Genomic DNA, 13,596 nt, shown 5'->3' on the forward strand with positions numbered 1-13,596 from the left:
ACTAGCCTCCAATCCATGAATAAGGTATGGAAAGCGACAGCTTGCAGTTTTGACTCTGTTTTCCCTTAGTCACCCACTAGCGTGGGTGAATGAAATTATTTTCCTGAGGTATAACAGTTATTGCATTACGGTAATCCATAGTCTGTTCTATTGCCGACTTCATCTGATTTTGCTACTGGCACAAGAGTGAATGCTACTGGGAATAAGCAGTCAACGAATACTGCAATCAAGGGCATGTGCCAAGAGCATGTCAGACTGGATCTCTGAAAACCTAGTCTTGTATCCGTCATCTATACTGCGCTCTTGTTTTGTGCCAACCTTTCATTTAGAGAGCAGACAGTCTAATTCAAAAAGTAGGCCATCTCATACAACTACACGAATCAAAATAAAACAAACACTATGTTGTGGGGTTTTTTTTCATTGTTATTTTTCTATATTACAAAAGTATACAAAAATAATACAGGTCATGGAAACAAATCTTTACATAGCAGTTAATATTCCAGGTGGGAACAGAATCCAGTTACATAGTATTCTAATGCTATTCCCAGGTAACAAAAACAGTTCGTAGATTACCTTAAACAAAACAAAATAGAAACCAATGGAAAAAAAAAAGATTTCTAGTTGTAGACAGTATGAGAGCATATTTCCTGCTCTGGAATGATATAAAAAGTTCTAATTTGTTTTTCTAAATATTGCACAGTCTGAAAGGTACCAAAATAAGTCACAATCTTGGGAAACAACTCACATTTATCTACCAAGAAACATAAGAAGCATGTTGTTTCTACAGTAGCTCTAACTTTTATCTGAATTATCTGAATGAAATGCAGTGTGTGTGTGTGGATATACCATCTCCCTCGCCCCTGAGTACTGCCTCTAGTTCATAGACGTCACTTGCACCCCCCCCAGCAATTAGAGGGGTGCAGGTTGGACACCCCTGGTCTAGATCACTGCAAGAATAAGCTAATGGCATCTTTGCATAATAAAAAAATAAAAAATAGTCTGTACATGGCAACGGAGAATCTCTCAACAGTCAAACGCTCAAGTCACAGTTCTTATGAAAGTGAACACAAATCTGTCTAAGTTAAAAAAAGGTAAGACTTCTTTGTTATAAGAATCTTCCGCTTGACAGTTCCATGTGCAAAAAAAAAAAAACTATGAAAAAATATATAGATTCAGATAATGCAAGGAGTCTGTTATTAACCTGGGCAGTCCAAAAGAAATGTTTCTGAAAGTTTTTTTTTTTTAACTCCTAGGAGAAAAGAAAAAAAATAAAGTTAGGCCACAAGTTTAGCCTGCAGCTCCATCTCTGCAGCCTGTTTGAGAGCAACATCCACCAATAACTGAAAGCCACTGAAATCCTGGTTATGGTCTGGGGGAGTCGGAGGTGGAGTGTTGAAAAGTCCACTTTGTGCATTTGTGTTTTGTCCCAGTTTACTAGTGTCTTCATGGTACAGAATTGAGGTTTCTGTGAAGTTGTTTGCGTCGGTCTGCTGCGCATCTGGGATTTGTCCAGCGTTCAACACATGGGTGAAATTGAAAGGCGCATCATTTAGTGACGTTACAGTGGTATGACAGATCACAGAAGGCCGAGCGAGCAGAGATTGTGTAGGAGAGAGTTTAGAGGCCAGTAACTTCCCTGAGCTCTGATTGGGTCCTGCTGAAGTGAAATGAAAGGAGTTCTCGTCTATAGTGGGAATGTACGGCTTTGTGCCTGTTGGAGAATCCATCTGGATCACGTCGCTTATCTTGGCCCCCTTCCGAGAAATGGTGAACTGATTAGGGTCCTTCCCGTCTTTTCTTAGCATATCGGGCAACAGCCTGCGGCGCGCATTGATGAACCAATTGCAGACCTGGAGAGCAAAATAAATTACAGAATTTCATTGGATTCTTGATAAAGTACATGAAACAGGACATCACCAATGTGAAGAAATGGGTTTAAGTAACACCGTAACAAAATTGCAATGTCAGAAAAATGCACCCAACTGCAGTACACGTCGAAAGCTTATTCCCTGGATTAATCATTCTGCAAACTAATGGCTCTACTGGATACCAAATCTGTCAAATATACAAAATTGAGGTGAATCTGTATCCTTATTGGCACCTCAATCTGTAAGGCCCTAGTTACAGACAAATGTATTGTTGCTACAACACCCAAACTGATATAACAGTATTTGAAGGGACATGCCTTAAATGTGCAATGAGATTTAGGCATGTATACTTGTAACTAACATGCTTTTCCTTTAAGAGATCAAACAGGTTGTGGATTCAGAATTAAATACAACCCCAGACACCAATTCTCCCAGCGGTTTCTCCCAATACAAAGGAGCAGTTGTCAGACTGATACATAGAACGAGTTCTACCTAATAAAGCCCCAGGAAATTTCAATCTATAAATCGTCTGAAGGCTCTCATTTTTAAATGTTTCTTCCGTGTGACTTCCCATACCTGAGGCTAATGGTGGGAATTTTTTCCTTTGAAACAAGATGTTGTTTGTCTTTTACCAGAGAGGGCAGTGACTCATTGAAACTGTTGAACTTGTGTGCTACCAGGCATGTCTTCAATTACTCCAGGCTCCACTTTGGAAATTAACTCTCTCCATACAGCTATATAGACTTTATTAAACAAGTTCAGTACGTGGGAGGAGAACACTCAAGTACCCGCTCGCCTTCTAGTTTACCTTTACCGATGTTAAAATTAACCTTTAGAAGTATTCTCACACAACATGCAAATGTTTATTATTTTCTCCCAGAGTTATTGATCGGTTTGTATTGAATTACAGACTAGGAGAGGGAGTGAGTCTAACACAAAACATAAGCAATAGAAAAGTAACGTTGCTGTTGATCACATAGCATTTAGCATTCTTAATTTAGAGAGATGGAATATAAAGTGGACTTCCCCTTTAGATATAATTTTTAACAATTTAAATCTTATGTTGACTTAAATGGTATTATAAAGACCTATATGCACAAAGCCTTGGACATATTAGGACTATAACTTCACTGTGTAAGATTCTGCACCTTTAGAAATACTTGACACTGTGTAAATAAATTCTTATTGTCAGAGTTTTACAGAGATTAAATATCATTCATATTAGTCCCTGTCAACTGGAGCTTACAGTCTAAGTCCCGATCACATTCACACTGAAATGGTACATTTTATCAGGAGCCAATTAAGTGTATGGTTTTTGGAATGCAGGAGGAACCAGTGTATCCGGAAGAAACATGCAGACAAGGGTAGAACAGAGTAAAGTTTCCCCCTAGTTTTTCAGCCATGTTTAATATACACTAAGAACCAATTTATTTGTAGCTTTTTTTTAATATCGGATGCACACTACAAAACTCCAGCTTTATTCACTTGGACCAGTAACCTGTCCCATCAGAATGCTCAGATCTCAGGAATGTGGATAAAAATTGCTGCTTTGTTTGGGGGGCTGCTGGAGGCCAACAGTAGACCCCATGGTATAGCTTCATGAAAACATGGTTCAACCTATCACACAGTCTGACCAGGGATAAATTGTTCTTGGAAATCTCGGAAACTTGCAAATAAGATATTATAAACCTGGTAACTCGTGGAACAGGAGTGGAGACAACCACCATTATTAATCCTAAGAAACCTATTGCGTCGGACTGGGTCGGCAGGAAACCGGGAAAAAACCCGATGGGCCCCGTCAACCCAGGCCCATGAACTTTGAGTGCTCCTCCCCATTCCAAGCTGCAAGTAAGAGGCGTATGTGGAGGGAAGGTGTAGGCAGACTATGGGAGTTTCACAAGAGTAGGAGCATGCTGCTTTTTTGTAATGTAACCCTGTACAAATCATAACGGAGCGGATTGGTAGCTTTATCTGACCCCGACACTGTTCATTAATGGATTTGCTGCTGCGCAGTAACTTGTCAGGGTCAGAGTTCAGTATTACGCTACTAATCAGTGTCCTGCTGGAGCCAGAGTGCGACTAGATGATTTGTGCGGGGTAACATAAAATCACCATGCACTAGGTTTGTTGTACTACAGAGAAAGAGAAAGCTGGAATGTATGGCATGTTAGAGATAAAAGTAGATGGAAGAGAATGACACACAGAAAGACAGAGAAGTACCTAGCATAGAAAAGAAAGCCAGAGGAATAATGGTAAGGATAATCAAAAAGGATCACGTGAGGAATAAGAACATTTTGAAAGCAAGAAAGAATAGCAGAAACATTAAAAATAGGGAAATGAAGAAGAAACAGGGATCAGAAATACATGGAGTTGAAAGGTAAAAATGTCCTGCAGCTATATATGTTTTTGTTTGTTTTGCATGGGGAAATTAACATGTTTTATTTATACAGAGATTGGTGGACCTACTTGCAAAATTATATATATTTATATATTTGGGTTTCTATTTTTCGGAAATGTGTGTGTGTGTGTGTGTGTATATACACACACACACACACATATATTTAGCAGTGGATGTAATCTTACTGCTAAAATCTTCTTGGGGAAGGGGAACCAGCTCCTGGACTTGCTTAAGGTACTAGAAGTCCTAATTCTGACACTGGGAATGGGGGGCCCATGACTTGATAGCCCCGATGGACCCCGGACACCCCAGTCCAACACTGACCTACTGTTTTTCATAACAGCACATAGTATAGATAAATAGCTAATCACAGCTACTGACCTGTAAAATAATCTCAAAAGATACTTAGCCACCAGACCAGACTTACTTTTAGTGGAGCCGAGTATGCTAAAACATTATTATTTCCATCCCTTTACAGAAGTATAGTTTGCAGAGTAAATGCTAGCACACTGGCATAGATATTATATTTCTTACAGTACTGTAGCTGGATAAGATGGAATTTAAAAGTGCACCAGCTTGCTACATTACTGCTTAGTCTAGGCACTAGACAGCATCTTGGATGTTATCAGGGTCACTAACATTTTAAAATCCAGAGTACAGAAAGCCAGGACTGAAAGTAGTTTTTAAAAAAAGTATACAAAAATTAAAAAATGTAGGCTAAATGTAAATTGTCTTAGAAAATTGGGTGTCTACATTATACAAAATGTTTATTATAAAGTGAAATAATTATAATACCCCCCACCCATTGACATGTTTATCATTTCAAAATTGAGGAAGATTCTCTCTATGGGGTATATTTGTCAAAGAGTGAAGTTAGAGATCATCACAGTTCACTAGTGTGATATTCTGCCACTTTCCATTAATTTCTATGGGATTTTTAAAAGAGTATTTATCAATGGGTGAAAGTGAAAGTTCATACTTTGATAAATATGCCTGTAACAATCCCATAGAAATGAATGGAGAGTGCCGGAATTTTTCTATAGTGGACTTCACTCTTCACTCTTTGACAAATATACCCCATGGTAAGAATCTTCCTCAATTTTGAAATGATAAAACATTTTCCAGATGTCAAGGGGGGTATTATAATTTTTTCACTTTATAATAAACAATTTGTATAATGTAGACTCTCGTATGTGCCTAATGTCGTCGTTGTACAATCTGAAGCTCCTTCGAGGCAAAATCACTAGTCTGTTGTTATTACTCATCCAAGCTAGTGTTAGCATAGAAGCCTATTTGTAAAGTCCTTTGAAACACAGAATAACAAATAAACTGCTATCAGAGTACTATTAAATCTCTTGTGTGTATATCTGATGCCAAGCTCTGGACTTTGACACTAGACAACTCAGAACTACTGAAACATGTAGCAGCTAGCAAGAGCCTCCCAGTGCAACAGGTTACTGTTTGTGTGAGACAATGCAAAGGTTTTGTGAGTGGACCACAAGTCACCATTGGGATGTCACCCTGGCATGATAATTTAACTCTAAAAGATAAAAAGATAAAAACTTTATTTGAGACCAATTGCCATGTGAGCTCTTTAAATGTATTTAACTTTAAAATATTTTAAGAGCATACCTGGTATATTTATACTTTATGGCTGTGGCAGAAAAAAGCAGCAGCAGCAGCAGCAAGAGCTACATACACGGTATATATTGGTGTCATAGTATTGTTATTATGAGAACTAGCTTACAATATATTTTTACAGAATTAAACACACACACAATTATAACTCACTCCTAGCATTTAAAGTGATACGGACACTAACATTTTTCTTTTTTAAACGTTTAATCTTAAAAGTTACCTATAGGTCATGTTGACCGTTTGTTGTTGATGGTTCTACTTTTGTAAGTTATTGTTACTTGGAGTTCCTAAAACCTGACTGTTTTGCCAACCCCTTCTTAACCTGTCAGTTAAGAGTTTCTAATGTTAACAGACTTCTGCACAAATATGGCAGCCCCCTCAAAAAGAAACACAGGGTTAAGAAACTTAATGTAAAAGCATCAGGCAAATACTTTTATGGCAAAATTATAAATAGCATTCCAAGATAATATTATGATAGAGATAAAAAATTATTATTTTATGGTGTCAGTATCTTTTAAGACATATTTTAAAGAATCTGTATGTACCTGTAGTGTGGAGAGATGTGTTTGACGGGACAGGAGTGCTTTCTCTTGCTCAGAGGGATAGGCATTGTAGCGGTGTTCATAGAGCCAGTCCCGCAGAATCTGCACAGATTCCTTAGGTAAGTTTCCACGTCTCCTCCTCTTCCCTGAGCCAGCAGTGGAAGAAAGGTCCAGTGGGATATCCATACTATCGTCATCCTCTGTCTCGCTGCCTGAGAGAGGAACTAAGCCTGGAAGACAAGCAAAGACACAATTCACTTAAGTGTGGTTTCCTATGACAAAAAAAAAAAAAAAACAACGTGAAGCTTTAAAGCTCATGAAAAACTCCCATGAGTTCATAGGCACACTTTCTGCAGTTACAAGACAAATACATTTTATAGACTGCACACGTTTCCTTCAATGGTAACAAAATGATTGAAGAGGGCGATTAGCACTGATGAACCACTTTGGGGAGGTGAAATAGGAATTTACTTTTATCATTAAAAAAAAACAAAAAACTAGCAATGGGATAACGGAGGCGTGTTGTGACACTCAGTGTTTTGCACTTTTTAGAGTTATGGACAATATAAGCCAAGTATTTCATTTATTTGCATTTATTTGATTTATACTCAAGGCAAGTATATTACAGAGACTGTTAAGCTGCATGGGACATAGTTGCAAAATAACATTTCCCTTCAATCACTGCTTACAAACATTCACCTCCAAGCCTATAGTTTAGAATTAATACAAGTTATGGGCTACAGTGGTAACACAACCTAATACAAATAACTAAACACAACACGGAGCTGTGAGAATTTAAAAAAAAAAACACACTGATTTTATGGACATCCAGGAAATGGTTTCATGATAAAAAAAAATCCCCACAAACGTTTGTTTTAAATCCAACTATTCACACCGCAAACCAATTCAGATCTGAGAAGTGCCTTTTAAGTTCTGCCAGTTGATTTGGTCTGTTTTAATGCTTTCACTGCAAACAGCATAAGACAAACTTGTAAAACCCTCAGAATGGAGAGAAGAGCAAGCAACAAGTGCAGTTAGATCACCGCTGCTCCTGAACACATTTCAGAATTAATATCGCTCCTTCCCTTCTCATTTCATTCCACGGCTATGAGTGATATTCAACCGTCTGTTTTATCAAGTTTAATTCCAGTAACATAATAGATAAGACGTGACTCAAGGTTGTCAGAAGAGAACACGAGGCGAAAGCTTAACTCTGTTTACTTCACTTAGTAAATCATTCCCATTCAGCAGCCAGTGTCCTGATCATAACAATAAATCTGTAATGTGCCATTTTGAAGAAAGTATATGCTCACCACATCCACGTGATTCTGTGCTGATTTGAGAAAGAACTAAGAACTAGGAATGACATAAAATTGAAAACTGCACCCAAACAGCCACGTCTCTAAGATGACATTCCATTTTTATGCAAAGTCAGCTGAGAGTGGTGAAATAGAGGCTGACTGTACTGGAATACCATATGTTATTATGGCCTCTGTCAAACATAAACACCTCTTTAATTTCCCTGGCTGCCAGAGCATTCTGTCAAAGGAGAGAACAGCCAGGAAACGCACTCGGATCTAAAAGTGACTGTAAACAAATATAAGGAACAAGTTCATTGTGTCTTTATAGCTCAAGCAGGAAACGGCCCAGACCAATAATACAGTCAGTGAGTGTTCTTATCAAGGAATACAGTTAGTAAATAGTGCCAACAGAAAGAACACACAGCTTGCATTTTACAGAATTCAAGCATAGTTAGCATTTCTCACATTAAGGGGGTTATTTGTCAAAGGACGACTTTTAGATGTTTGTGAGGTTTTATTTTATACCTCGAATTAACTTACAACTAGAATGTTTTCTAATATAAGAAAAAAATTTCGTGAATTCTGTGTTTAAAAAAAATTAAGAGTTTTCCACAGGAAACCTATCACTCAGAGGAAGTGTGACCAGTGCACTTCCAGTTCTGTTAATGACCCAAAACATCCACCAAACTGGGTCAATAGCTGGTCTTGTTTTCTTTTTATCACTGGGTCAAAGCGATGACTTTTGGGGTTCCCAACACATGCATACACCATGGTTTAGTCTGTGCAAAAATATTTGAAACTCCTTTTTAAAAGAACATTTGAAAATGAAAGCTGCAATGTTCACAACACAAGATTTATATTTATTTTAGAGCGCCTGCCATTCCTGTCAAATTTAACCTGACTGCATGAGCTTGTATAGCAGAGCTCACACCTAATGATTTTCTACTAAAGTCCAATGGCAGGTTGGGCCATGTGATTTATTTTGGATGGCAGCGTGTGGTACTCTCCAGAAGCTGACCTTATATCTTGTATTTGTCTTTTTAAAATGTACTTGAGCGAAAAGAACGGCGGCACTCCGGTTAAAAAAAAAAAAAAAAAAAAAAAAAAGGTGGTTTATTGCAACAGGTCACCGACCAACAATCGCCTACTGCGTTTTGGGAACACCTCGTCTGGAGCGGCCTTATTCTCTTATTGACTGTCTTTTTAATACAGTCAGACCAATTCACTGTAGTAAGCTATAGCAGTTGGACAGAAAATACTGATCCATGGGAGGCAGTGCTCTAACTCAAGTGGCTTTAAAAAAAAAAAAATGAATAATAATATTTCACAATGCAGTCTGGCCATACGATACACAGGAAACCAAGGGCTACGATTTTATTAAGCTTACATTACTTTTCACATCTACCCACAATACTGGTTAAAGCAAATAATTTAGCATTTCTAAGGCCTGCTTCCTTAGAAAATGTTATTTACTTTGCATTCAATTTGTAAAAATGCCAAAAAAGGTGCTTTGTTCCTCTGCCATATGATTGCATTCAAAGCCATTTCCTTTCCTGTTTAGCTGTTAAACTACTGCAGATTTTCTGGGGTCATCTTGCAGAACAATTTGCCTCATTGCGTTCACATGGAATGTGGGCTGCTGAATGCACAGATTGTGTACAATATCAGAGGACTGCTCTGCAGGAGCTGAAGTACTTGGCCATATAGCAGTGTGTCTTATCCTGGCCCCAGAGCAACTGTTTTTATATTAAAAACAGTGACCCCAGAAACACAAAGTTTTTCATGAAAATTCAGCTTTTGTTCTGTATCCTATTCGGAGATGTGATATTGATATTTGACATATGATCCACTGAAACCAAGGCATGTGGAAACAAGAAAGGTCTCCTTTGCAATATGTTCTATAGACCTACGGTGTGACCAAGGGATTAACCCAGTTCTGCCAGTGAGGTTAAAAAGGCAACACTGACAGATGTCATTAAAAGTCAAAGAAGGTCGATAATAAAAACATGAGTGGGTGCCTTTTCGAGATAAATCAGAGTAGCGTCCCGGTTTCATTAGTGATGATCCAATCCAGCCGGCAATATATTAAAAAAAAAAGTATGTATTTAAATGTGGTACAGATTGGTTTTAAAAGCCACTCTGAAACAAGCTTGAGTCTGCAGTCTTACTCACAATGGAAGCGGTTGCACTTTGATTTCAGCCCACCACTAAAATTCACTGTGGTGTCACCAAGTGCCAAGGGATTTGAGGCCAAATGCACACTAGTGACTTCCCATCGTTCCTTACTTGAAGTGGCCAGTCCTCAATCTTCCCCATTAAATGTACAGAAACTGGGTGGGTCTAAATGCACTTTGCAGTCAAATCTGAACTGGATGCAGTTGCCAAGAGTAGTTGTAATGCGGTGTCTCTGCTCAACAGCTGGAGCAACGGTCATGTGGCAGTTCATGAATCATGGAAACGGGGCGTACGTGCAGAGAAAAAAACTGAATGCCAAGCTTCTTCATCCATATCCCACAGGTACCGGTCAAATCCATTTCCCGCAGAACTGTGTGATGTGATGTGGCAGATCCAATGTGTGTGACAGCTGCAGAGGCACACAAATGAGGCCTAACAAGATACACCGATTGTACACTGAATAAATGACATTCAGTTGTGCGCTGGGACTGCACAGTAAATCAAGTTCACCATGTCGGCCCCTTACTAACAAGGTTTGGGACAACGTCCATCAGTACTTTGATACATAAATACAGCATGAACTCAACAGCCCTTCAAGGTCTTTGTATTAGGACTAGTGAGTACATTTACATTCTTGCAAAACAGGGATTTTTTTTTTTTCTTTTTACAATAATGGCAAGCGCTACTAACTAATTGGTTATAATAAGATTACTGAATTACAGAGCAACGGTTTGTTTTGAATAAAGTAATGCTTGGCATGTGAAAAAAAAAAAAAGTCAACTGCACATTTGCAATGTAAACAGGGAAAACTGACAGCATTCTTAATTCACTGCTCCTTTGGCCGCCTGCCAAAATGTCAGTGTGTTGTAATAGGGGAAAAACTGCAACATGCTGGCTCTGCAGGCAATATACTTATCCTCCAACGTGCAAGCACTGGGAATCCATGGGACTTTCCATAGCACTGCAGCTGGCAAGTTTCCCCTTTCTTCCAGCTTGTGTCTCGGGCAACAAAACTGACAAGAGTAATAGATGAGATAGAAGAGGAAAGCCGATATGTGCAGGAGATGCTTTAATATAATTTTAACAATCAAAGACAAGCAGCTCTCTTGGAATCCCTCCTACAAAGTGTATTGTATTTTAAAATGTTGACCCTAAAAACATTGCAGAAGTGACAGAGCGTACAGCATTCACTAAAAACAGTAAATGCTATTAAATATGGACATTGAGCAGAACAAAAGATCCCAATGTCCCAAGTGGTGTTGGAGATGGCAGACAGGAGGGGCGGAGTTAGATAGTTTCAGGCATCTGGCAGTTTCAGGCATCTGGCAGCATTTTCTCACTGATCCTGATCTGTCAGCAGCACTGCCCCCTCCCTGTCACCCTGCGCCTCAACTTCCAACGTGCCCCGCTGTCTTGTGCCTGAACAATGCGGAGCACACACAATCCACCTCACATGGCAAGGAACAAAAACATCTTTGCAGCTTGTTTTTGTTTTTTAATAGCTTTGTTCTCAGGAGTGGAATGGGGCAGAGATATGAGCTGCCAAATGCACACACAGGGACCTTAGGTGAAAACAATATTCCAATGAAAAGAAAAAGTTTGAGAGCTCAAGATGAACTGTGGCACAAACACAAAGTTACTCAGACTCAGTGTTACTCGGTGAACTGCTCAAGCAGCAGATTTAGGCAAGAGAAAGAGTATTTCCAGGGACATGGCCTGAGGCTGCTGCCGAGTGCTGTCACTGGCCGTTGCTGTCGGAGCACATGGCGAGGAACAAAAGAAGTGCAACTTGTAGGCAGCAGTTGGTGGCGGAACTTTAGCGAGTTGTGAGTGTGTTGTGAGAAGAGAGTTGTGAGTGTGTGTGTGAGAAAGTTGTGAGTGTGTCTGTGTGAGTTGTGAGTATGAGAGTTGTGAGTGTGTGAGAGAGAGAGTTGTATGAGAGTTGTGTGTGTGAGAGAGAGAGTTGTATGAGAGTTGTGTGTGTGAGAGAGAGAGTTGTATGAGAGTTGTGTGTGTGAGAGAGAGAGTTGTATGAGAGTTGTGTGTGTGAGAGAGAGAGTTGTATGAGAGTTGTGTGTGTGAGAGAGAGAGTTGTATGAGAGTTGTGTGTGTGAGAGAGAGAGTTGTATGAGAGTTGTGCTGCTTACACGGATCTGTCCTTAAAAGTTATGTAGCCCTTCCCCTGGAATGCGAGGCTGCTGCTTCCAAACAAAGACTTTCCCAGACATACACAGACAGACAGACAGACTGCTGCTGGGACTTTTGGGGCTTCGAAGTTTTCTACAGTTTATACGTTAGGCAAATGGGTACACACACACTCCACACACACCCCACACACAGGGGGCACATAACAGCCCTGAGCTGACACACAATGAAAGCTTTGCCCCAGTCCGTACACATGTGCTGCTGCTGCTGCCTCGTGATCTAACTTTCTTTGTTCCACAAGTGCAGCGGCCGCGCGGCTTTACTTTCCCTTTGTTCCGCGCTCTGTCCCTGCTAGAGACTTTCCCCGGACACTGTCTGCGCTCCCTTCACCCCTGTCAGGCGATTCCTATGGCAGACTCGGCCCGTGCCAAACTCTTCATCCCTCCCTGATCAGCAGCGCTTAAATACTCGCTCCAACTTTTCTCCCAGCCAGTCAGCCCTTTCAACTGGCGATACGTTTTACACACAAGACAACATCTGTTTTACAACAAGCAGAAGTGACTGGGGGAGTGTGAGCAGTTAGCCCCGTCCCAACAACACCAGCACCCCCTGTAATGTGACATTGGTTTCCCCCGGCTATGAGCGCAGCACGCTGTGGAACTGTGAGGTAGAGGGACAGCGCACCTGGCGAGCCCACCAGGGTTTCCTTGGAGTGGGAAGGAAGGATTTGTAGGGGGGGTGCCTAGGGGTCCAGGACAATTAGGAGAGTGGAGTGGGGGATAGAGGGGCGCGGGTATCACTACAGACAGGCGGGACACGTTCACACTGACAGCGCCATCCGCATGGGAACACAGAGCAGTAGTGTAGTAGAGTGCAACACGCTCTCGTCTCCATCACATCACCCCCCTAACTCAGAGCTCTTGCGCCGGCTCACTCACCGCTCCACTCGCACTAAAGTTCATCCCAGGCGGCGGCGGCAGCTCTTACCTTTCTTGGCTTTCATTGTAGCACGGGGCCGCCGGAGGATCCCAGCTCAGAGGCAGAGCGTTAAAGAGAGGCGATGCACAAACACACGGGATGCCCTGAATACAATCACTTCAGCTTGTGTGTCTGTTCACTTTAACAACAAGCTCGATCTTTTCACTTTAATCTTCTTCCCCCTCCTCCTCCTCTGGCTCTTGTTCCAATCTGCCCGTCTCCCTTCAACTTTTCTGTCTGGTGCCACAATGAGGCAAGTTAAGGTTAAAGCCAGAGGTAGATGTAACGCTCTCCTCCCTCCCCTTACACTAATGACTAATGGCTTGTAAGAAGCAGCAGCAGCTCGGCTCTCACACCCTCCCCGGGACTGTCAGACACACACACACACAGTGGGAGGAGATATGAGCCTCCTGGATTCCCCCCTTTCTGCTCCCAGACACACTGGGCCTGTGACACTTCATGGGCTGCAGGGGGAGCTTCAGTCGGTGGTGCAGCCGCTTCCTGTTATTTGCTTTCATTCCCAGACAGCCGTTTGATCATTAAACTACACA

General features: G+C 40.9%; 1 protein-coding gene across 1 annotated transcript; it reads right to left on the reverse strand.

Annotated features, from left to right (window-relative positions):
* Window positions 1–405: 405 nt before the first annotated feature.
* tgif1.L (TGFB induced factor homeobox 1 L homeolog) lies at window positions 406–13,596 on the reverse strand. Its single transcript, XM_018267912.2, has 3 exons — window positions 13,055–13,596; window positions 6,450–6,676; window positions 406–1,850 (listed from the first exon to the last, which is right to left on the reverse strand). The coding sequence occupies exons 1-3, from the start codon at window positions 13,068–13,070 to the stop codon at window positions 1,275–1,277; spliced, it is 819 nt and encodes a 272-aa protein (XP_018123401.1). The 5' UTR covers window positions 13,071–13,596; the 3' UTR covers window positions 406–1,274.

Source organism: Xenopus laevis, chromosome 6L (assembly GCF_017654675.1).
Source record: "Xenopus laevis strain J_2021 chromosome 6L, Xenopus_laevis_v10.1, whole genome shotgun sequence".
In the NCBI taxonomy this organism is placed as follows: Eukaryota; Metazoa; Chordata; class Amphibia; order Anura; family Pipidae; genus Xenopus; species Xenopus laevis.